The 26,101-nt window shown below is 48.6% G+C and overlaps 1 protein-coding gene across 1 annotated transcript; it reads left to right on the top strand.

Annotated features, from left to right (window-relative positions):
• Window positions 1-22,767: 22,767 nt before the first annotated feature.
• Window positions 22,768-25,685, top strand: LOC123150435 (uncharacterized). Its single transcript, XM_044570288.1, has 3 exons — window positions 22,768-23,152; window positions 23,736-23,788; window positions 23,948-25,685. The coding sequence occupies exons 1-3, from the start codon at window positions 22,889-22,891 to the stop codon at window positions 23,955-23,957; spliced, it is 327 nt and encodes a 108-aa protein (XP_044426223.1). The 5' UTR covers window positions 22,768-22,888; the 3' UTR covers window positions 23,958-25,685.
• Window positions 25,686-26,101: the final 416 nt, after the last annotated feature.

Genomic DNA, 26,101 nt, shown 5'->3' with positions numbered 1-26,101 from the left:
TAGCTGACAGAGTAGCGCTGAGCGGAGGAAATGCAGTGTTGCATGCGAGGACACGAGCGACCCGGCGTTGTATGCTAGTACGTACTAGTACTACTTCTAACTCCGTCCGGGTTTATCGGTCCTGTGAGCCAGAGTAGTAGTACGTCTCGATTCCCACCCCCTTTCACTGCGTTTGCTGCAGCCGAGTGCATGCAGCCAACCAAATCGCTGTAGTTAATAACCCCACGCGAGCATGCAACCATCTACTGGAAAAGCGCGATCATGCAGCCAGACAAAACGGCAGTTTACAAAGCCTAAACGCATGCATGCACTCAATTAAGGCCATGTCTGCTTCGGCTCTTGGGACTTTTAATCCGAGACGGAGGTAGTAGTGGTGATGCAGTGTTGGACTGCACTTTTTTTTTTCTTTTCTTTTAAGACAATGTTCGACTGCACATGTATAAGATTTTCCTGGAGGGCAGGGCGGGCCATGGCCTGCTTTTGCCCTCACGTAGCTCCGTCAGTGCTAGTACTAGTTAATAGTGATGTCTAAGGTGCCCAGCGTCTCAACTAGCAACTCCTAAAAGCTAGTTAATGAAAAAAAGTAGCAGTTAGTACTTACTGTGCGGGCCTTGATCACGAATCAGCAGATGAAGCGAGACTGATCCCAGCGTGCAGTGCGTCATTTTCCAGCGATAGCCTGTTGGGTTCTGAAAGGAGTAATTTTTTTGTCAAGAGCTAATTATGGGTTTGGTAATGTACTAGTAAGAAGAACATCAGTTGTATGAGGAAGAAATCTAACCAGCCTTTTGCATTCCGAGCAATGCAGAGCCGGCAACTTCAACAGGAAGTTGTCCACTGGGGGGTTTGTCACATTACACCCACCGGCATGCTCGGCGGTGTTGGTGCAAACCCAGTCCACTGCTACTCCGTCGACTGGACCAGTCCCTTCGGTGAGCCGAGCCCTTGCGTCAAGCTCATCCAGACTTGGAGGGTAGCACGCGACGGGAACGGGAACGGGAACGTTAACGGGAATGGGAACGGGAACGGGAACGCCAGCACCAGCCATCTGAGAAAGAAGAGGAAGAAGTTAAAAAAGGGAACCCAAATGATTACATATTGTACTTCCAAAAAAAATGATTACCAATTGTCCTGTCTACTAAAAGAACGTGAAACGAGTACTCGCATGATGTTCTAGCGCTACCTCGAATGATTACCTATGCTCCCTAACTAACTTATGCTGCCTTGCCTTTTTTCTAGCTAATTTTTGTTCATGAGGCAAAATACTTTCAACACATTTCCAGGTAGAGCAAAACACTAGTAAAAAAAACAAAGACGGCAGATAATGCAGGAGGAAAGTGAGAATAGCATCAAAGGTTCCACTAGACGGATGCATCATTCGCAACCCCCGATCTGAATCGGGAGCGCTGCAGAGACCATTGCGTTCATGTGCTAACCTTGCTCGTGCGAATGTATGCCCATATTCAAGGAGAGAGAGAGAGAGAGAGAGAGAGAGAGAGAGAGCGCACCGAGAACGCAGCGGCTGCTCCTCCTGTGTGGCTTGTTCAGCTCCTTGCCTCACCTCCACAGAATGTAGTGCTTGTGCCTTGCAGCTGCTCGCACTCCTCTGCTTTATATCACAATGCTGTCCGTGACACACTACTGTATATGAGATCGGATGGGAACGATGTAGCGCTTGTAAATACATGTAGTCCTTTTACTTTTTATAAAGAATAAAAAAAATCATATTTTAAGGAATTAAAAATCTGAACAAAATACATGCAGTCAGTGATGGTTTTTTAAAAGGGAACTTTTGTTCATTCTATGCAGCAAATATCTCCCACTGATAATTAACAAAAGGAGAGCTCAAAAAATTGGGCAGACTTCTTTTTATCCTGGTTCAATTCCTCTTTTACAACCGTCACCAAACATTTCTTTACCATGGTTAGAGCATCTACAGCCGGGCACAACAAACCCAACCGGAGCTCTCAAACGGGGCTCAAATGCCCAGACTGACCGACATCCATCATATCCATCCCAAACGAAGGACGGATATGAGGCGGCCCCGGCGCGCCTGGGCGCGTCCACCACGCCAGCCCGGCCCACCCCGACCCCATCAAAAAAAAACCTCTAGAACAAACCCTAACTCACTTCTCTCCGCTCCACTCCCCTTTCCCCAATCCGTTCAATCCCTAGCGCTGGTGAGCATGTCTACATACTACATTCTACTACTACTACTAGAGGGGGTGGGGGATCTCACGGCGGCGAGCTCGCAGCCGAGGACGACATGGTGGAGGAGCTCAATCCTCCTCCTCGGAGCTGACGAGGTTGACGAACTTCTGCCTCTGCTCCTCGCGGATGCATCGCCACTCGTTGTCCTTCTCCTTGGCGGCAAGGTTCGCCGCGACCGCCTGCTGGAGCATGAGGGCTTTGAGCTCCTCGTCGTGGCGCCAGCGCTCCGCCTCCACGCGCAAGCTTCGTTCGGCAATGGCGGCCGTGACCGCGTCTACATCAGGGACGAAGTCTTCGGGCCCGACGACGCCTCGGCGCTCGATCTCCTCGGGCTCCTGCTTGACAGAGACAAGGTCGCGCTCCTCTGGCTCCTCCGACCACTCCCTCTTCACGGGGAAAAGCGCCACGCTGGAAGAGGATGAGCTCACCGCGGTGGTGAGCCACGCGGCGGAGCAGGGCGTACGCCCGTGCTGACGGACATATTCCTCCGTCTCACGACGGAGACTCGACGGCGGCGGGAGGCCCCTGTTCGTCCATTTCTTCGTCGCGCGCTTCCTCGCGCCGTCCGCGTTGACATGCCGCTCGCGCTCGGGGTCGCGGCGACGGCTGGAGCTGCACATGGCGTTTGCAAGCGGAGGAGGGCTCGCCGACGGCAAGAAATGCGAGGGGGGCAGTAGGGAATCGCGGTGGAACGCTGCGGCGGAGGGATAGGGTTTCGACCCGTATCCCCCTCGCAAACCCGTAGATATACCGCTTCTGGGGGACGGTTTGCGGGCCGCGGTAAAAAAAATTACGGGCCGGACGAGTATACGGGCTCCCAGAAAATTTGGTCGAGCCTGTATACTCGTCGGAATTATGCGGGCTCGCGAGATATGCAGAGTCTGCTAGAGATGGTTTTAGAGGAGGACCCATGTGAGGAGGGACATTTACAAAACCTGGGCGTAGAAGGTTGCATGTTTCAAACCTAGGCAAGTATGACGGGTGTGGCATCATGTTTTTGGTGCGTGTGTTAATTGTTTTAATCTTGCGATTATCTATTCTAGAGGGATGACTGAACATGGATACACAGGAAACCATGGGTTAAGGTGATTTTGCCATGGAGGGAAAACACCGCTGATGGTGTGTTATGAGATCCCGAAAGGGGAATAACCTTTATAAAAAAGAAAAAAAGAGGCAGCAGATGCAAATATCCCTCTTGGCATTTTGTCAGTTAGGTAATTGTTTACTAAAAGGTATTTAATTGACTAATTGGATGATTAGTTCTAGAAAATCACATAAACATGTTGAAGGAAGGACAATTTGAAGGGAAATCAAGTAAACACGCCAATGGAAGATCTTTTTTTTTTTGAAAAAAAATAAAAAATCACATCTTTTCAAGTTTCAACAAAATCTGAAAAAGCCTTACCCATTCATATGGATGTATTCTACATCTGTAAAGTGAGACAATGGAATACATTATCGTGAGAGCTAAAAAAAAAGACAAATTTGTGCATTTTTTATAAGTGAACAATGTGTACGCTGTTCGCTATTTTCAAAATTATGATCATTTTATTGTTTGTGTATCTCTCACCATAAGTATACCATCTTCAAATTTGACACGCATGTAGTATAGTACATCTGTATGAACATGTGTAGTTTTGTTTTAGAATTTTTTAAAACTTCAAAATTCAACTGTTCTTTACTTTTTTGTAAAGAAGAGCTCAACGGAGCTCGTCCGATGGTACAGATACATAAAATCGCCCATAGAAAAGGGGAGGCACCTGATGAATATCCCTCTTCGCATTGTACCAGTTAGGTAATTGTTTCTCCAAAAAAAAGTTGCTAATTTCAATAGTAAATTGAGTTTTGACATATCAATACTAAATTGATGATTAGTTTTTGGAAAACAAAGAAACACGGGGATGGCATAGATACACAACATTGCGCAGAAAAAAAAGGAGGCACTCGTAGGTAATTGTTTGTTTAAAAAGTATAGTTAATTGCAATAGTAATTTGATGGTAAGAGCATAGAATAAGACATGACTCAGACAGGCAATGATGACGCGACGGGGTAGAAAGTTGATGCTTTCTTACACATGAGCCAGTTGCACGCTAAATTTACTGCATACAGTATTGATTACGAGTGGTCAAGTCAGTGGGAGAGGCAATGCGCAACTCGCATACTACGAAGTAACGGAGATGTATAATGGCTCGTATACCTGCAACCTGACAGGAGTGAATGCCAACGCCCATACCCACGAATGCCTATCGCTGTAGCGCCACTCCCTGTGCACCACCTCACATATGCTATAGGACGCCCCAGCAGTGCACGCTTCCACCCAGAGCATTGGCAACTGTGCAGCGTGCCAGACATGAATAGCATGACGAATCAACAAAATCACCCAGAGCATTGGCAACTGTGCAATTTTGTCCTTGGTGTTTGACTAGTAGGCAGCCTAACAGCGAGAGTGGCGTTGCAGAGGCCGACAGCTTATCCTCCTCGTGGCAATATGCATCATGATTCACTCTTTTTCACCTTATACGGACCAATATACAGCCACAAGAATAGTGTAAATGTATACTAGTGTTTGCCCATTGTCAGGACCGATCGCCCAGCCTCATATAAATAACAAAAATGCTAAAGAAACTACGTAAGCTTATGTAATTTGACTAACAACTAATCCCTCCGCCCCCTGATTTCAACTGGGTGGGGTCCCTCCCCTAATTCCCTTCAACCGAAAGAAGACACCTAAGCTGTTACGGTAGTTTACGTACAACAGCTACGTAGGTCTGTCCCACCTGCGTAGTTTGCTGCTACAATAACTGCTGCTCTGCCCCAAGCGTGGGGTTTTTGAATTTTAGCCACCACTTACTTTGCACTTTGATAATTTACCACTCCTTATATTGTAATTGATTTGTTGCCACCCTTTACTTTGCACTTTGATTTTTTGCCATTTTTTCACACAAAAACAATACTTGCAAATCATTGACATAATATATGCATAAAACAGTGGACCAAAATACCCTTGTGCTAGATCGACCAGTGCACCCGGCCGATTCAACGATTCAAATCAAATCAGGAGAGGATGAACCCATTCGCCGCCGCCGCCGCTCTCACTGATGGTCGACTACTCTCCTCCAGGCCGTCGGCCGCGTCGCCGGAGCACCAGATGTTGGGTGGACGCACCACGAGGAGGGACCAGGGCGCCGCTCCAGGCCTCCGCCCGGTGGCTTGCCTGATGGTCGCTCCCGATGGGGTCGCCTCGCGGGGAATGAACGTGCTACGTCGGCCCGCCGCAAGTGCATGGCTAACCACCACGCCATGCCGGTCTCGACGCAGGGAGGGCCCTAGGTGCCGCTCCGGGCTTGTGCAGGGAACACGGAAAGCCTCCCCTTGTCGAAGGCGCGCGAAGGACAGGGAGGGTGGGCTCCGGCACCAAGTTGCCCGCAGCTCGGAGGCACGCGCGACGGGGCATTTGGGTGCTGGTTATCTTGGCAAGTTTGAGGGATAGGAGGTCGGCGGCGCTGCCGGCGACGAGAAACTGGTGGCTGGGGCGCGGGGCCAGGTGAGGGAGATGGGGAACGAGCTTCTCTCCGTGTCCTGTACCTGTCAATCGGGAGGTAGCAGGGCAGGGCGAAATTTGGAGAGGATGAGTAGGAGGTCACCGGAGCAACGTGCCGCCGGAGGAGATGGAGCAGAGCGCCCCGTTGATGTATGTAGTCGCCGCCGTCGTCTCTTATCCATAACCCGTGAGTGGTCAATGGTGGGGGCAAGGGCAATCTCGGGTTTATCCATGGGCAGGGGCAGATCTTCCAAGTCCCAAGTAAGGAATGGCAAAAAAGCAATTACGATATAAGGAGTGGCAAATCGTCAAACTCCAAAGTAAATCGTGGCAAGAAATCAAATGCCCCCCAAGCGTAGCCCTATGTGGATCCAGTTTTCCCTCTGTTCGTTCCCCTCTCTTCTTCACTTTACATCAAGCTCAACGCACAGTGTCCATGGCGATTCCGCCACGCCCCCAATCCAGGTGCATCTATCTACGCTTTGACATTGGAAAACTGTATTCCCTTCGTTTCAAAATATAGTGCGCCCGTGTTTTTCAGGGATCAATTTTGACTATAAATTTAACCAACAAGATCGACTGCGGCGGGAGCAAAAAGTATGTAATTGAAAACTTCTTTTGAATACGAATTTACTGGTATAATTTTTGCTTCCGTTACAGTCGACCCCGTTAGTTAAATTTATGATCAAAATTAAAGCATGGAAACCGAGGACACACAATATTTTAAAACAGAGGGAGTATAAGAATGTACCTTTTACGTATTTGTTTGTGACTTGGGTGCTACTCGGTCTTTTGGCATGTGTCAGGCGTGTACCAAATGTCTGATTACAATGCAAAAAAGAACGCCCGGTGACCTTACTTCGGGCCCCCCTCTTTAATCGGATTCGGAATTGAGCAAAAGAGTATATATCGGAAATTTGTTCGGATAGTGTGGGCCCTTCCCTCTTTTGGCACGTGACCACGCAACGTAGTTATTTAAATAAAAATACGTTTTACGCTAGAATGGCCGTTACCGATTTTGGCATAACGGTGGTTACAAAATTAATGTCTCCGGCTGTTTTTTGCCTAACATTTATTTCTTTGGTTATCGTTTTCTCTGATATTCGAAAACTATCTGAATATGTGCCTCTCATATGGTCATAAGTTGAGTGCCCCTCCGCATTTCGGCACGTGTCCGGCCAAGGACCACGGCGGATTACGATGAAATAGGATATGCCATTGGACACGACATAAAAAAGTTACATTTAGAATGGAGCAACAGAAAGTCTATGAGCGGACTAGGACCAAATCAAGAAAAGTTTATCAAAGTTTTTTCTTTTGTTTCAACAGATTGCCCCCCCCCCCCCTTTCTTATTTTGGCATGTGACCAGCAAGAAAAGTCGATCAAAACACAATTCCCGTTGCAAGAGAAAATGCCAACCACGTTTTCACACAGACAGTTGATGATCGATAATATAATTTTTAACCATCATGCTTCGGTCCGGACCGTGATTGTGTTTTTTTTTAGATTGGAGCAACAGAAGGGCTATGCGGATATTGTTGGTACCCCTCTTTTGGCACGTGGCCGGCAATGACCATGTAGGCTTAATTCGGGAAATACCCGACAAATGCACATTTTCTACCTCGTGCTTCTAAGGAAAATTATGTTCTGTCCTAGAATGATTGATACCCATTTTGGCATAACGGTAATGATAGAATTAATGCGCCTGACTATTTTTCGCCTTACGAAATGGCATAATTTCCGTTGCTGTGATATTTCAGTGTTTGTAGTCGTCGTTAGGTGGTCTACGGATCTTGTTGTAATTTTTATTATTTCTAGACTTCGTTGTACTACCAAGATTGAAGATGAATAGATTAGAAGTTCTTTCCGCAAAAAAATAATGGTCTATCAGAATATTTCGAAAAATTAGTCAGCTAAAATGGTTGTATTTTGACTGGTATTTTTTAATATAATTCAAGAAAAACATAGAAAAAGAAAAGAAAATGGAAGAAAAATGAAATGAAAGCGAAAGAAAAAATAGCTGCTGCCATGGAACGCATGAGGCGTGTTGGTGTGCGGGTAGTTCGGCGACTGGCGGCAGCACTTTTTTTTTGAAGGAATGCCTATTCGGCTCACTTTATTTCGAAGCCAACAGAGTTACATCCTGAATTACAAGAGATAGTAAAAAACTAGGAGGATCATCATCCGAAAAAATAGAAGACTTCGACTCATAAGAATGTTTTGCTAAGTGATGTGCGACCAAATTTGCATCCTGCTTACAGTGTTGGAAAGAGATACCAGCAACGTGCTTTGCTCTAGCAAAAATTTCTGCCAAGGTTGCCGAGGAGGGGCCAAAAATTTCGGTGTCACCATTTCATGCATTAATCAACTCCAAACAGTCAGACTCCAAGGTAACCCACGAGCATCCTAGTCGTTTCAGTAGATCCATTCCTTTAAGCATGGCTACAGACTCTTCTGCCATTGCATCCAAAGCATGAGTAATTGGCTCAGCAGCGACTGGCGGCAGCACTTGTGAGCGCGTGCTAGCGTTCTTGACGCGGGCTCTTGTTACGATGCGGGTGGTGTGAACTAGTAATGCAGTGGGGCAGTAGACTCTCCCATGTGTGCACAACCCTGTGTGAAACTATTGAAGCAACACGTACCGGTGCACCCGGTCAGGTAGGCACGTCCAGGTTCGGTGCCTGTCCCTCCAGCCATCCCAATGCTGGTTCAGCCGGGTGGATTCCGCGCTGCATGCAGCCGGCCTCTGCAACGCTTTTTCGGCCTTGCTTGCATTGCATCTCATCTCATCTCAGTATGCGTATATGGTCAGAGCAAAGCAAGCAAGCATGCATGCATATGAGGAAGGATCAGCAGGCAGGCGCAGGCGCTTGAAGAGGGCCCTTGCAATCACTGCCCCTGCAGATGCCTGCCTGCCGCCGGAGCGGGAAAACCACATACGTGTCGACCTTGCAATGGATCGATCCCTAGAAGCCGTGTAATTTACTCCTGTTGGCTGGAGGCAAGCATGCGAGGAACTGTGTGGATGCGCATAGATGTCACAGCGTCTCGAGCATGGATTCTGGCCGCTTCTACCATTAGCGTAGCCCCAGCCAGCTATCCATAGCATACAGCCAAGCAAGCTACTGTAGCCAGCGATCGTGATTCGTGAGACTAGACGGGCAGCTCGCATTGCTGCACTATGCTCATACAGAATTGATTCCACGAAAAGGCGGGCACACTGGCAGGCATGCAGCAGCCATGCATGCATGGATGGATGGTCATCCATGTACATGTAGCCGGCAGGTCTCCAATCAATTTGACATCGTCTTTCAATCACCTCTTATCTTTTTTGCTAAAAGATTTTAATGGACCATCAACCCATGGAATCCAAGGGTTTCATACTTCCAACGTGCCCCTCACAAATTATGCACGGAGATGGTCTTTAATCATCTACTCCCTCCGTTCCAAAATAGATGACCCAACTTTGTACTAAAGTTACTACAAAGTTGAGTCATCTATTTTGGAACGGAGGGAGTATGTAATAATCATTTTAACCCATGTTATGACCACTTTGTCAAAAAATAGATAGTCGTGTTAAAAGTTGTCGGTGAATGTGGTTGCCCTCAAGAAGCTGGATCATGCCAATTGGCACGGTGTGTATATGTACTGAATTTTATAATAGCAACGTACGATCCAGTTGATATAGTACTACAGTGTAGTCGATCACGCCACTTTGCTTTGAGGTAGGTCAGGTTGCCTATGCATGTGCCACGGATGACTGACAGGTACGTGGCCTGCCTCCATTATTGATAACGGACAAGTGCGCTTATCCATGCCAATTTACCGAGCTAGAGTAAACGGAGAAGGCATGGTGCGTGCAGTGCAATGCTTTTATGCTAACCCCCCCCCTCCCCCCGCGCTCCCGTCGCCCACCAAGGTGACGGAGCGCTGCCACCCCTCTCCCCCGTCTCGCCCCACCCCTCCCCCCATCCTCCTTCACCGCCGCCGACTGAGGCCGCCGGCAATAGCCCAGGTGGCGCTGTCTCCTGCGGACTTCTCTTTCCTGCGCGTTTGGAGGCGGAGTCGGGGTTCGCACCCTCCCGGAGGCGGTGCTCCCAGGGTGGTTGCGGCTCGGTCCAGCCAGGTCGGGTGCTCTTTGGTGCGGCGGTATAGGCGTCGTCTGCGGGGACAGCGTGGTGGTGCAGTCATAGCTAGCGATGCCTGCGCGGCCCAGCTCTGGACCCATTTGGGCCCCATATGGGTTGGGGTAGGCCGGCTGTCGTTTGTGCGGTGACAACGCTCCCTGGAGGTGTAGGTGGTGCATCAGTGGTCTCCGGGCGGTGGCGGGGCAGTCAGTCGGCATGCTGCAGCTCGGTGCGAGCAGGGCGGGTGGTCTTCGGTGCGGCGGCGCAGGCATCATCTGCAGGGCAGTGTGGTGGAGCGGTCATGGCCGGCGACGCCCGCGTGACCCAGATCTTGACCCCTTTGGTCTCATCTAGGGTGGGGCGAGCCGGTTGTCCTTTGCGCGGCGACGACGCTCCCTGGAGGTGGAGGTGGTGCGTCAACGGTCTCCGGGCGATGGCGGCGCTGTCAGTCTACATGCTGCAATGCTGGCGGCAAGGGGCTTCATGGGCCCGTCTGCGCCCGGCTAGGCCAGTAGCGCCCTGGTTTGTCCTTGTTCGTCGCATCCGGTCGGCTACCACGGTGGCGGTGGAGGAAGTTCCCTCTTGCTTGGCTGCATTGCAAGTACCCTCGATTCCGGTGTCCCCTCTTCCTTCCTCTAGGCCTCGTGTCGGTAGCCACACTAAGACGATGAGGATGGCTCCAAGACCATGGTGGCGCATGCTTGTGGGCGGCAAGCTGAGTGGAGCTCGTTGAAGCGTCATGGGTGGTGGCGGTTGTTTTAGGCCGGGAGAAATCCCTCGCAGCTCGTCCGGCACTAATACTGTGACACATGTGCACGCCGCGCGTTCATTCCTGAAGGGCGCTGGATATACCCCTTCCCCACTGGCTTGTGCGTACCGGGGGAAACCTTAGGACTAGTCCGTACAGCAATGGCATCGTTGCCGCATTTCTTCTTAATCGGTGTTGCTCGGTACGTGACGCTTCGGCATGCTAGACGCATGGTAGGACTTCGCCGGAGGGTGCAGCGGTTGCTGGCCATCTTTGTTTCGTTGATCCAGTGTTGTCATTTGTTTCTTTTTCATAGTTTCTTGCAAAGCCAAGAAATCCATGAAATAGTCCTTGATGAGATCGGACGGGCAGGTGAGCATCCCTTTTCCCTGCCCCTACCATTCCAGAAGATGCCACTCATTTAATCACAGTGTTATTTTTCCTCCCCTGGTAAGCCTGTTAGGATGCCATTCATTTATTCAATTTTTGTTTGGCCGGATACAGCCAACGTCGCCCCACGACAAGCAGGGGAAACTTGGCTTGGAACATCGCAGAGCTTGCTGCATGCTGATGTACAGTGTCTCGCACACATGTTTGTTGGGCCTGTTTGGATCATGGGGTTAGAGCTAGTTTGGGTTAATTGGAGGCTCAAATAACCCAAAAGTATCCAAACAGGGAGGGTTAGAGTGGGTTAGTTCTATCTAACCCAACTATCCCGATGAAGAGGTGCTTATTTGAGTTAGAGTGGGTTAGAAAATAACTCTAACTCTAACTGTGTTAGAGTATCCAAACTGGCATGCCTGGCTAGCCACCAGTTCCAGTTCCATGAGCGCAGACGTGGAGCAATGCTGGCCAGCGCAAGCCTAACTTTCTTTATCAATAGGCATTCTTGATTAAGCTCATCGAAATGGTTTTGAGATATGCTTATTCATTAACAAAACGTGTCACAGACTAACAGTTAGATTGTTTTGTGCTTATTATTTGTAAGAAAAAACATTGCTTTGTGCTGAAACATTTATTATTCATCTGTTAATTCTCCAGTTTGACACGCTAGAAAAATCCCGCCAGTCAACGTTTTTGGCCTAACTAATCCTGTTTATTTACAGGACAAACAATTGTACTCCCGTTTACGAGCGGTGGCTTGCACTTAAGACGCCTCAACGGCAGCGCCGTGCTCATTGCACGTTGTGCGTTTCGGTTTACATGCCGGCACACCACCCCCATGCGATGAGAACAACTTTGCGCAGGCGGTGCACTTTATGCCGTGTTGTCACATCTACGAATTAACTATGCCCTCACATCAACCACTCCCCTCATCTGCCCCGATTCACCACACGAAGAGCAGCTCGCAGGCAATGAAATAACCGAATATTTAATCCTTTTGAAGGCCCCCGCGTCGCTCTCTTCCTGGGGCGACTCGGGCGGCGACACCAGATCCGGCCAGAGCGGCCGCTCCCTCCCCTCGCCGCCTCCTCCTCCTCGCCGCCGCCGGCCTTCGTCGGGCAAAGCCCGTGCGACGGCGACGGCGGGGCATGTTCTTCCGGCGGCCGGTTGCCGTGCGAGCAGGGGGACTCGCCGCGACTGGCGTCCGTCCGGTGGCCTTGGCTCGTGGTGACGGCCGGCGTGGCTACAGGAGGTGCGTGGGGGCGGATCTGGCCGGCCGCGGCGGCGGCTGGGCGCGACGCCCCGTGGAGGGGGCCGGCGGTCGCGGGGTTGCCTGCGGCTTGCTCGCCGGCGATGGAACGCTGGGGCAGCGGCCCTAGGACGTGGCGGTGTCGACGTGCTCCTCCCCCGTGGAGGTCGTCCGGCGGCAGCCCGCGAGGTGGCGGATCCGGGGCCCTAGCGCCAGGATCTGGTGGTGAGGCGGACCGTCGGCCTGTGGCGGCGGTCCGGCAGAGGCGCGCCGGCTCTGGTCCACGGGGGTGGCGGGGAGGTGCGTGGGGTCAGGGCAGCGATGGTGCTGCCCTGCGTGTTGGGCGGCCGTAGGTGGCCTCGGCGGCAGCTGGCGGGGGACTCCATGGTGGTGTGCTGTTGTGCGGATGGCCTAGATCCGCGGCGCCGCTGTGGAGGGAGATGGGCTGCAGTGGTTTCTGCAGCCGGTGGTGGTTGGCGGCGGCGTGCTGCTCTGCGTGCTTGGTCATGTGGCTTGGACGATGACGGCCGGCTTGATGCCGGAGACGGCTTGCTGGGCAGACTACGGTGAGAATGGATTTGGTGAGCTCCGGGCGAAAGCCTAGCTCGACCTCGGTCGTTGCCGATGTCGACGGCGTCCTAGGACGTCGTTCCCTCCTTGAAGGCGTTGTCGTGGAGCCCCTTCACCACCATTGTCGCCTCGGTCTCGGGCTCTCCAGGTGAAAACCTAAGTTTCGACCTTTGGTCGGAGCGGGCATCGGCGGCATGCTTGTCGCTTCCCTCTTGGGGGCGACGCCTTGGAGGTCTGGTCCTTCGTCGGTTCACGGTGGCTCGGGTGGCTTTGCGGGTTCATCGTCGGCCAGACGTGTGCGCGGCCTCGGGGCCGGTGAGGATGTCGGAGCGGTGGCTCCGGAAAGCTATGTTGTGGAGTGTCGGATCTGGTAGCGTGGGCGGCAACGTCGTCAACTCGGGCGGAGCGTGGCCTCGGGGACGGCGGGGAAGTCGGAGCGGCGGCTTCGGAGAGCACCTCTGTGCTGTGGAGTGTCGGTTTTGGTCGTGTGGACGACAGAGTCGTCGACTCGTGTGGAGTGCGGCCTCGGGGCCGACATGTGTGAGTTTATGTCGTTTGTAAGCTGGAGTGGCGGCTCCAGGTCGTGTGGTGGAGTGGCAACTTTGGTCGTTTGGGCGACAGGGAAGTCGGCTCGTTAGGTACGCAGCCTCGGGGCTGGTGTGTATCGATGTATCGGTTTTCGGCCAATTTTCCTAATAAACTGGCCAATTCACTTCTTCTTAATTTTTTTTTCTCGAATACGCACGAGTGTGCGTACTATATTATATAGAAGGAGCCGGGGTAAAGAGCCCGTCCATATTAGCATTACAGATTACATATATACACTACACGCTAACTCTACTTCCACCCTCCACCTAGTCACAAGCTATCTACTCTCCGCTGCCCACTCTTCCACCTCAGTAAAGAAGGCGCCCATGTCTCCTCGTAGTATGCCCGCTTTCTTCCATACACGGCCCTTTCTTACGACTACATGGATAATCGTGTTCTTTGAAGGTGTAGCTCCATCGAAGACAATCGAGTTGCGGTGTTTCCATATTTGCCATAGCCCTAGGATGATGATTGCATTTGCATCCCTCCCGGCCTTTCCTCTTCCTCTCTTGTCTTGGCACCATGCACCGAGGCTTTCATTCACAGTAGGTATCCATTCCGGTCTGCGTAGGGGGTGACAAATCGCGGTCCACACTTCCCGCGTGACTACACAGTGGAGCAAAATGTGGTTTATGCTCTCCTCTTCTTGGTTGCACATTGGGCAGCAGTCCTGATGATCGAGCCCTCGTCTTGCCAGCCGATCGGACGTCCAGCACCTATCTTGGATTGCGAGCCATGTGAAGAAGCAGCAGGGCGCCGGCGCTTTAGATTTCCAGGTGAATTCGGCTGTGGGGACGACTTGCCTGCCCCAGAACTTGGCTGCATAGGCAGTCCTCGCTGAATAGCATCCGCTTGCTTCCCATGACCAAGTGATGGTATCATGCTGCGTTGGGTCAAGTTGAACTTCTTGGATCATGTTCCATAGCTGTAGATATTCCCTTAGCGAATTAGTGGATACCTCCGGGCTTACTTGGGCAACCCAAGCGTCATTCAGTAGGGCCTGGGCTACGGTGCATGTTTTCCTCATTTTCTTCCTGACTCGGCCGTAGGTCAAGGGTGCAATCTCCACGATCCGGTGTCCTTCGAGCCATCTATCTTCCCAAAAGAGTGTTGTATTTCCGTCTCCGAGAACCCAACGAGCAGCTGCATTGAAGAGTTGTCTTGAAGCTTTTGGCACTGTGATGTCAAATTCTGCCCATGGTCGCGATGTGTCTGACCTCTGTAACCAAGGCCACCTTGCCTGCACAGCTTTGTTCATCCATCCTAGGTTGGGTATGCCTAATCCACCCGCCCATTTGGGGGCACACACAGCCTCCCAAGCGACTGCGCAGCTTCTGCCGGACGAGCTTGACTCAGCGCACCATAAGAAGCTGCGGCATATTCTGTTCATTGTTGAGATTGTCTTCTGTGGGAGGTCGAGCGCCATCATCGCATGCAGCGGAATCGCACAGAGCACGGATTGAACAAGAAGCATTCTTCCACTCTTTGGCATCCTTGCTGCTTTCCATTTTGGCAGCGCCATTGCTAGTTGGTCCACAAAGCCTGATAGCTGTACATGTGACTGTTTTCTCAGGGTGAGCGGCAGACCAAGGTATTTGCATGGGAAGGCGCCTCTCGGGCATCCAAGTGCTCTCTCCACTGATTCCATGGTCTCGTCGGAGCATCGTATAGGGTAGACCGCGCTCTTGGCAAGGTTGACGCGGAGGCCCGATGCCTCTCCAAACAGGGCAAGAATTGATGCACACATGTTCATATCCCTCTCATTGGTCTTGAGGAAGATCATTACGTCGTCGGCAAACATTGAGAGACGATGATGTAGCCCTGTTCTTGCAAGCGGATCAAGCAGTCCCCTTGTAGTCGCAAGCTCGAACATGCGGTGCAAGGGTTCCATGATAAGAATGAACAGCATTGGGGATAGTGGGGCACCTTGCCTCAAGCCCACGGTGTTGTAGATTGGCCGTCCCGATGTACCGTTGACCATGATCCTTGTTGATGCACTCTCCAGCATGGTCCATGGTGCGATCAAGATCTTTGATAAGACGCTAGCTTCAAGGCTCGCAGTGGATCTTCCGTTCATAGTGGGCAAACACCAGAGCGCCTTCGTGCGAGGGCGATCCATCCACGACAACTTCATGCTCGTCCAATGCACGGCACGTAAGCTTCACGCCCTACGAGACCCAGCCATTATGCTCAAACTTGACATATCAAAGGCATTCGACTCAGTGCAATGGCCCTTCCTCCTAGAAGTGCTACGCAAGGCTTCTTCTTAATGCAAAGGCAGAGCTTCTGCTGTTTTCTCGAAAAAAAAAGAGCAGCTCGCAGTGAAGCATTTTTATGGTTACTCGTCCGGTGTGGACCCAGCATGATGGAGATGAACAATGCGTGCATTTCAATCGAGCATGGATATGAAACAAACTTTGCTCTACTATTTCATTAGTACAAACACTACAAAAAGACTCGTCTTTTTCCAAGTCTTTTTTCCTCATCCCACGCAAATTTAGTGGCTAGCCAGGCATGCCGCGATTTCTTGGTCAGGACACACTTGGATCGACTATCCCTTGTTTAAAAAAAAATCAGTCCGAGTGGAGCTAGCATAGTGCGTACTACTACGTGCGTGCCGGGGAATCCGTTGCATGCCTTTTCTTCCACACAGCCGGCTTGAATGGAGCTCGCTACCATCCAATGCAAAGCTGCTGCCGCACCATATCTGTGGAAGGGTAGCGTGTTGTGTGTTGTGCCCGGCGAGCTACCCGCTGGTGGATGCATGCAACTTTGGCATTTGATGCGGGCAGAGCAATACTACTGTCTACAGGAGTACTACTAGGCAAGTAGCTTTGAATATAATAGGAGTAGTAGCTGAGTTACCGCTATGTTGCCAAAGCCCATCTCCTACAAACACTGTAAGAGCGACTCCAACGGGCCTACCCAAACGGATGGCGATTTCGTTCATTTTTTGTCCGTTTGGGTCGACCGCCCGTCCGGTGTCCGCCCTGTTTTTCATATAAGTCGGCAGCGCGCCCAACGCGCCGACCCATATGTGCAGGCATGGCCGGCTGGCCGCCCAATTTTGCATTGCATTCTCACATATGGTGAAATGAAAATTTAACAAACAAAATAGTCCGCCCAAATAAATAGTATAGTTTACAGGCCAAATAAAAATAAAAATGTTTCACATAGTTTTGCAAAACGAATAAAAAAGATACATCTATTGGTTGCCAACATGAGTCCACATATGCTCAACCAAATCATTTTGCAGTTGCACGTGAGTTTCCCAACCACGCATGTCTTCATGAAACTGAGTGAACTGCTCAAATGTTGCCGCTACTCCATGCTCAGGCACAACATTCTCACCCTGAAACTGAAAGCCTTGATCGTACAGACGTTCCGGGCGCTCGTCTTCTACGATCATGTTGTGCATGATCACACAAGCAGTCATCACCTCTCATAGTTTCTGCGTGCTCCAAGTATTAGCAGGATACCGAACGATGCCCTATCGAGATTGCAAAACACCAAAGGCATGCTCGACATCCTTTCTAGCACTCTCTTGCTCTTGAGCAAATCTTTTCCTTTTCTCTCCGACAGGGTTGGGTATTGTCTTGACAATAGTGGTCCACTGAGGATAGATACCGTCACCCAGATAATACCCTTTGTCGTAGGTGTGGCCGTTGACAGTAAAGTTCACCGGTGGGCTGTTGTCTTCGGCAAGCCTAGCAAACACCGGCGAGCGCTGAAGCATGTTGATATCATTGTGTGATCCAGCCATGCCAAAGAAAGAGTGCCATATCCAGAGATCTTGAGACGCCACGACCTCTAGTATGACAGTGCAAGCCCTGACATGTCCCTTATACTGCCCTTGCCAAGCAGAAGTGCAGTTCTTCCACTCCTAAGGCATGCAGTCTATGCTGCCAAGCATCCCCGGGAAGCCCCTTCTAGCATTCATCGCCAACAAACGGGCTGTATCTTCAGCTGTCGGCTCTCTCAAGTACTCAGGGCCAAACACATCAATCACAGCCTTGCAGAACTTATATAGGGATTCTAGGCATGTAGACTCGCTCATACGGACGTACTCGTCAATTAGATCACCGGGCACTCCGTATGCAAGCATTCGGATGGTGGTAGTGCATTTCTGATAAGAGGAGAAACCAATCTTGCCGACGGCATCCTCTTTGCACTCGAAGTAGTCATCATAGCCGACCACTTCCTCTCTAATACGGTTGAAAATATGCCTACTCATACGGAACCGGCGGCGGAATTTGTGATGTTTGAACAACGGGTTTGTTGTATCAAAGTAGTCCTTCCAGAGAAGGAAATGCCTGCTCTCCCGGTTACGATTCAACGCCGGAAGGTGCCCCAGAATGGAGCCACGGAACAACGGCCGCTGGTTGTTGAGGTGGTGATGGACCAACACAGCAGCCAATATCTCCTCCTCGTCGTCGGGCGAATCATCGGAGTCGCAAAGGAAATTGTGGAAAAAGAACTCGTCGGCGGAGTCCATTTTCGTACCTTGGCAAACTATCGAACAGCTTGCGGGCGTCGAAGAAGGAGATGGCCGGCGAGGGGAGACGCGGCGCCCACAGACAAGCTAGCTGCCTGGCCGGCGTCCGACGAGCGTGTCGGTCGTCTGTGGCTGGGGCGGCGAGGCGTCTTCTTTGTCGCGGGGCGGCTGGGCGTGGGGGAAACAGCGGCGGGGAACCAGATTGCTCCCCGGCGGCAAAACGGCGGCGGCGGGCGACTGGGGGCAGGGGCGGCGTTGCTGGGTGGATGTGGAGGCGGCGGCAGCTGGAAGAGTCGCCGGCAAAATGGGCAGTGGCGTCGGTGACGGAGGAGGCGGGGGCGAGGGTTGCTTGTTGGCTGGGGGGAGGGAAGGCCAATGTGCCATAGACGAGCGGGCCCGGGGACAGGAGTAGGCGAGCAAGCGTGCGTCCGTCGCGTGTCCGCGCCGACGCAAATTAGGCTCAAAAATGGACCCAGAATGGGTTGCCCGCGGACGAAAAACGGACACGCGTCTGTTTGGATCGGCGTGTTAGGCCGCCTTTTTGTCCGCGCCGATTTAAACAGACGGCCGCGGACGAAATGGATCGCCCTATTGAAGTTGTTCTAACAACACCGAGTAAAAAGGTGAAAAATTAATGTTTGTTTCGGCACTAGTACGTACTATGCATTTATTGAAGTCATGAAAAACAACACACTGATACTAGGATCACAGAGTAAGTACAGACGACAACGAGAGGGCCTCACAATTGTAATGATCATAGCTAAACGACCTTTGAAAGTAGCAACTCCTAGTCCTACCGAATACTAGTATAAGTCAAAATAATATGCTTAAACTCAAACAGAGTATGGAAGAGAACAACCTTTTTTTCCTTCTGATTCTTTTTCCTCTTGGGTTATTACCGTTTTCTTTGTAGTTTCGTTTAGACGTACCAAAACCCTATGGTAGGGAAAAGATTCTGGGTTTTCATATGGTTATCAATTTTTTTCCTCTCGCAAATAACTTTCAAACCGTGGGATGGTTTTTGTAGTTTACTCCTCGACTTTGTTTCTGGGCACACCTTTTGTCACCTAGTATCACATTGAAAATCATTGTCAGGACCTGTAGGTATCCTTAGACCCGCGTTAGAGGAGGCAAAATTTAGGACACAAATAACCTAGAGGCGAAAGACATTTAAATAATAAGCACCCGAACAAGAAAATTCACAGATCTAACCCTTCTGTGTAACCGCATGTCTGAAAGGCAGGCGCTATTCTCATTTAATGCGAGATATAGACGCGGCGCATTAAGTGGCAGGGCGGTTTTGGGAACAAGTTAATGGAACTATCGGTTCTTGTCTTTTTTAAGATAGCACGCGTAACAGGCCGACTTGACACTGTAGCGCTCGCAAGAGTTCCCTCTTGTCTCGCTTAATGCAAGATATAAACGCCGCGCATTCAGTAGCAGCTGTTGTTTTGGGAATAAGTTAATGGAACGATCGAGTCTCTAAAAAGAAGTTAATGGAACTATCAGCCTGGTTTTGGGACGGTATTATGCTGTTTTTTTCTATTTTGTTCTCTGTGTTTTTCTCTACCAGTTTTCATTGGTTTTACTTTTGCATTTTATTTTATTTCAAGTTCATTTCTATGTTTTCTTTTTCATTTTTCGAAAATGCATGTCAAATTTTTTAATACACATTAAATAATTTCCGTGTACATATTAAATAATTTTTTTAGTGGCTAGCCAGGCATGCCACGATTCCTTGGTCAGTGCACACTTGGATCGACTATCCCTGCCCGAGTGGAGCTAGCATAGTGCGTACTACTGCGTGCGCGCCTTGTTGAATTCGCTGCATGCTTTTTCTTCCACACAGCTGGCTTGGATGGAGCTCGCTAGCATCCGATGCAAAGCTGCTGCCACACTGTATCTGTGCAAGAGTAGCGTGCTGCATGGTGTGCCCGGCCAGCCACTCGCTGGTGTCTGCGTGGTGTAGCTTTGGCATTTGATGCGGCAGAGCAATGCTAGTGTCTACAGGAGTGCTAGGCGAGCAGCTTTGAATATAGTAGTAAGAGTAGTAGCTGAGTTAGTGCTATGGTGCCAAAAGCTCATCTCCTACAAACATTATAGCAACACCGGGTAACAAGGTGAAAAATCAATGTTTGTTTCGGCACTACCTTCACTGCTGTCCTGGAAAGCAGCACACTGATAGGATCAAACGTATACTACTACTCAGAGTAAGTTCACACAAAAACCGACGACGACGAGAGGCTACTTTGAGACGTTGATTAGCTATGATTATACTATTATCGGGCTAGCTAATGAGATTTTAAAATTTGTTTTAAACGTATTTTGAAATGTCAAAAATTCCAAAAATTTGCCATGTACATCTTGATATTGTACATGCTCACAAAGTAGTTTCGTAAAAAACAACAAGTTATGTTTCACATGTGAAAAGGACAAAATCTGGTGTTAAAAAGTGCTTTTCACATGACATCTTTTTTATTTTGTACACAAGTCATAAAAAATGTCGGTTTTCTCCAAACTTGACGCGCACACATATAATGTCGAGATGTATGCGCCGAATTTTTATTTGGAATTTTTTCACACTTTAAAATATTTTTTTCGGTGGCAGGAGCGTGCGTTCCTATGTGCCAAAGCGAATTTCCGCCTAGCTAATGTTTTACTCCTACCAAATACTACTAAGTCAGGATAACATGCTTAAACTCGAATTGAGTACGGAAGAGAACAACCTTTTTTTCCTTCTGATTTTTTTACTTCTCGAGATTCTACCGTTTTCTTGTGAGGTTCCTGTGCTTTTGTAGTTTCGTTTGGATGTGCCAAAGCCCAATGGCATGGAAAAGATTTTGGGTTTTCATATGGTTATCAAGTTTTTTGTGTCGCAAATAACTTCCAAACCGTGGGATGTTTTTTATAGTTTACTCATCTTTTTTTTGGGCATAGCTTTCGTCACCTACTATCATACTGCAAATCATTGCAAGGACCTGTAGGTATCCTTAGGCCCCCGCTAGAGGAGGCAAAATTTAGGACACAAATAACCTAGAGGTGAAATACATTTAAATAATAAACTCCCGACAAAAAAACCCACATATCTAACCCTTTTGTGTAACCGCCTATCTGAAAGGCATGCGCTATTCTCGCTTAATGTGAGATATAATTGTACTTTCACCGTGCTTTGACATGACACATCTGATCTCTAGACTTCAAGTGGGTCAGCCCTCGGCTTCACCCTCCCTATCTCGAAGGCGGAGTGTTTCTCAGACCAGTTTAGCGAACTAAACGCGAGCGGCTTTAGAGAGAAACCAGGCTACCCGGCTATTGATCATACAACCGAGTCAAGAAAGGAGTGGTAGAAAAGACTGGGCAGCGACTAATAAAAATGGCTCATACTAATTCAAGAGTCCCCCAAGAGATTTGGGTAAAAGGATTTTATCTATAATGAGTGTATGTATCGAAGTACTTATATCATATCTGTGTTCACCCGAACTTTAAACGCGTCTTAACCGACCGTCGGCTTCTCCCTCTTCGGTCAAGGGCCGAAAAGTGTTATGTACTCCACCTGTCGAGAATGTCGACGGTATTTTCGATAACCAGGCAATTAGGCCATAAGGCTGTAACAGACAAAGCGTGCTCAGGGAACTTATGCTATATCACTGACGAAGTGTAAGAAGCATCTTCGAAGAAAATAGTACCTCCACCGATACCTTTCTTCGGTTGCTCATTGTTACTATAAGACTTGTGCAATAGATTTTTTGTATTCATGAGCTCCGTTGTGTGCCGATCATGGTTGAAAACAATAAGAGCGCTAGCTTTCGGCTTCACCCAGCCTGAGGTCCAAGCTCGGATGACCCGATCGTGACAATCGCAGAGGTGCTTCCTTTACTCCCTAGCCGAACAATCGGAAACGTAGGGGTAAACACAGGAGTAAGGCAACCCATCTTGCGGAACACTTAAGTCAACATGGTGCATATTGTAGCGTAATACACGAACAAGGAAGGGAGCCATACAAGTGTAATCATACGCAAGAGGAGAGGCTTCATAAAAGAAGCCCCCAAATAAACGGTGTATTTGAATTTGTATGTCAGAAACAAAGTTTTGACTAGGAAGTTTTTCATAAACAACTTTTTGCCAGAAAAGTATAATGCTTGTTTGGACCGAACAAAAGTTAAACTGAAAGTCTTTGAGCATGAAAACGACTTAGCTAGTTAATGTGCTAGGTGGTGATGATGCAGGCCGAGATTGCGGTGGGACGAGGTCCCAGCCCCCACGCCAGTCCCGAGATGGCCGAGGCGATGGAGCAGGCCGGCAGTATGACACCGAAGTCCCCGGCATGGGTTAATGAAGTGATGACGAAACCCCTGGTTCAGCCGAGGTGACGTGGTACGTCGGTACGCCGGTGTGACAACGCCGCCCGACCCAGATCATTTATCTGTGCACAGAAAATAGTGCAGACCAGAAATAATAGTAATAATAAATTAAAAAAATTCGTTGCATAATTAATCTATACTACTATTAAACAATTGAACATTTTCTTTTTTAAAGCCACCCCATTATGTGTACCCAGGCTAATTTGTGCCGCCAGATTGTCGCACCTAATGAGATCTAATGGCCTAAATACATCTGACCGTGGGTCACGATTGCATGTAGCAATTACTGTTGGCTGACCATACTCCACCGAGCGGACGAAATTTCCCATGCCCGATATGGATCAGGCCCCACACAGCCACCACTCCGCTAATCTCGCCCGTGTATTCCCTAATCTCTCCCATATCCGTTTGCCCTCCAAGAAAATGTTGTCGTCCCTCCCACGCGTAGCACCGGTCCTCCTTCCACCTTCCCCTTCCACCCATCTGGCCTCCCCGCTTCCCGCTTGCCCTTCTCCGCTCCCCACGCGTCTCCTCTGGTGGCCGCCTTCGGCGAGTGGAATTTGTTCCTCACTGGCTCGCTGCATTCTTCCGCTGCGAGGTGTTGGTGTGGGGATGGGATCTGACAGGATCGGGACGAGGAGGCGGCTGCGAGGTACACGCTCTGGATGCCGTGTGTGGATGCGCTCATTGCCGAGGCCGAGGCCGCTCTTTCTGGAGGCCGACGCCGCTCTTTCTGGAAGAAATCCATCGGTGTCAAGAGGGGTGACGTGGACACCTACGTCCTTCATGTTTGGGCGCTGGAGGGCGACGGGAGGCATCGATTCGCCTAGGGGACTGCGGCTGCTAGAAGAGATGCAGCAATTGAAAGATGCACAGGTCAGCAACGCCTCCTACCCCTCGCACTGTTCCTCCGGACCTGTAGGTAACTGCTTGCATGCTTTGTAATATGGCATCGTGTATGTGATGTATGATGTTGCAAGTGAGACTATTCCAATTAACTTGTAGATTTCATGCATCCCATAAAGCCATAACTCCTGCCTGCAATCTAGCTCACATTAGCAAATTTCTGACTTCGCTTCTAACCTAATTGCCTTGAATTCGTGTACATAATTATAGTATGACAGAAATTTCAGGATTGTCTCCATTAGAATTGCCGCATGGGTACCTGTTTTTCTCCATTAAAATACCTCATGTAATGCTACGTTCCACATTTTCTGCATAACGGCAAGTTCATATTTATTGTGGACTTTGCCTTGGTTTCTCTTGTCATATTTCTTGTACACTATAAGGGGTATTATATACTGTTTTTGCATTTTTTTTACTGAAGCGTGCAGCCATATCTTCCAATTTTGCTTCAATATGTGATCCCATATGCACGACAATTGGGCCTCTTTTTGTCAATTTGAGGAGCAGGCTTTCATAATGAACTGTGTGATTAATGATAGTCTTCACCCTGCAGGTACTTGATGAGATGCCACTAAGTCAATCTGCTATCTCAGGTTATATTGGATGGTAATTTATTTTACAATACAACTACATCTTTCTTGAATCAGATTCGGACTGTTTCCGTGCAATTTTGTTCTATAGCTATTTTTGGGTGTCTTTCTTTGTTTTGCTTTATGTTGTATAGTCACTAGAAAACTCAAGCCCCATCATCTAACAATTCTGTAGTAATGACTGAAACTATTCGAGGACAAATCTTGGATTGTTGTTGTCGTTGGAATTTAGAGTTGCATGGTTGGCATGGTCAACATGGCAAAGAAAGTATAGAAGATTTGCCAAACCAGGTATGGGCTTGTAGTACATCAGGTAATCAGATTCTGCACCCAAATTTAATTTTACTTGATTTTAAATGCTTCTAGGGAGATGATGTCGATATGCTAGATTGTGTTGTAGTTTATGCTTGTCTGGTTATGCATATTTTCTTCCAGAGCGTCACATTTCCTTTTTGAGAAATTCTAATGGTGTAGGCTGAGCATGGACGTTTGTGCTGCTGTGTGTGTTGAGGTCAATCTCAGTTTGGTACACAGTAGAGCAAAGGGCGTGGCACTCGCCAAATATGGTGTATGTCGGACTTTCCCCATTTATTTTTTCTCACACCATACAAGAATTATACAGCCAGGTGATCAGCTCATCGTGGCTTTAAATGAAAATAAGTTAGAAATTAGTTTGTCAATAGTCACTAGATACAAATATACGCCCTCCGTTTCTAAATATGAGTCTTCTTAGATATTTCAATACGGACACATACGGATGTCTATAGTCACTAGATACAAATATACTCACTAAATTCACTCATTTTGCTTCGTATGTAATTCATGTAGAAATGTTTAAAAAGACTTATATTAAGGAACAGAGGGAGTACTATATTGGGCTCTTTGTTTCAAAAGTTGTTTCTTATCACGTATAGAGGTTCAGTATAGTTTGCAGCTGACAAGATCCGTATGACTTGCACTACTTGATGTTCATGTCAAGCCACACTTACTGTTATCACTAAACTGAAAAATGTCAACTTCCTAATTAAATTTACTGAAATATTGTGAAACTGAAGCTCTCTGCAGGTATTATATTTCCTGCTCAATATGCTCCTGTATAAAACATTTTTCTTGACGTGTGAGCAAACTCTGACGGACAATATGCTGATTAACTTTGTTCTAAACTGTTGAATCGCCATAGGGGAGATAGTAGTGTAGTACTGAGGAAATACAAAGAATGATGATTTATAGCATCAGTAGAGTGTGTAGGTAATTTTGACTGTGGTACGCGAGGTCATGTAGTTTGTTATCACTAGAAATTTTATGTACCTATGCTGCTGGCCACTTTTTTTTATAGATGCAGTAACTAACCTTTGAAGTGTATACATGGTATCAAATATATCAAGATTAACATTAGTTTCCCCTGTTGAAGCTTGTGCAATTGGATTTATGTTGATCAAGAACTGGTCAACGATAAAGGAGAACAAGCATTGTATTTTGTATTACTATTTTTATACAAACTTTCTTCCCACACCATTATGTAATCTTTCCCTTTTTGGGTTGCAGTGTGGTCTCTGCTAACCAGATTTTATATATGATCACTGCTAAATTACAACATAATGCCAAATGTACAAGTATCCTTTGCAGAATTCGAATGGCCAGCGATATCGTATACGAGTACAGGTGTTGTGAATCTATTTGTTTCTGTTGCATATGTAAATGTGAATGGAAACATGTGAGATTTGCGATCAGCTAATCCTAGGAGAAAGTAGCAAGCAGATCAAAGATATTGAGTAACGTATTTAATTCGTCAAACTATCAACTTTGATCTATCCTAGGAGAAAGTAGCAAGCAGATCAGACATGTTGACGTGAGACATAAGGATCTTGTAAGTAAAGGGTATCACAAACTTCACTAACTAGCTCGTCCAGCAATGCCCATCTCGTGCCGGCACAACAAAGGGAACACGATGACACACTCCATAACTTTAGCCTCATTGTGAGAAAGCTGACGTACTGGCACGGTGCCCTAAGCATGGAATGCTTATCTACTAATGCCGCTCTTGCATCCAATCCATCATCGGCCACAACTTGTGGAAAATGCACCAGACATTGATAGATGGTCTTTTCCCTTTTCCCGCCTCCTGAATATCAATGGCTGCCCCTCTTCCTTTCATCGTCTATTGGTTTCCGCTCTCCTCTCTTCTCTTCCTTCTGCTCTGGATCCTTAGATTTCGTTCAACATTGCCACCACTTTGGATCGCGACTTACTCGAGCGAGCTTAGTAACTTGCCCAAGAATGCCCTAAGCCTGACTTTAATCTGACAATCCGCTTGAAAAATGTGATCTGC

The sequence above is a fragment of the Triticum aestivum genome, chromosome 7A, assembly GCF_018294505.1.
Source record: "Triticum aestivum cultivar Chinese Spring chromosome 7A, IWGSC CS RefSeq v2.1, whole genome shotgun sequence".
Lineage (NCBI taxonomy): Eukaryota > Viridiplantae > Streptophyta > Magnoliopsida > Poales > Poaceae > Triticum > Triticum aestivum.
The sequence above is the reverse complement of the archived record's forward strand: the minus strand, read 5'-3'. Positions and strand labels throughout refer to the sequence as shown.

Excerpts from the sequence above, each read along its gene's own strand:
- LOC123150435 (XM_044570288.1), top strand. The coding sequence starts at position 22,889 with ATGGGATCTGACAGGATCGGGACGAGGAGGCGGCTGCGAGGTACACGC. Across the intron at positions 23,153-23,735 it reads AGCAATTGAAAGATGCACAG|GTACTTGATGAGATGCCACT; the intron begins GTCAGCAACGCC and ends TTCACCCTGCAG.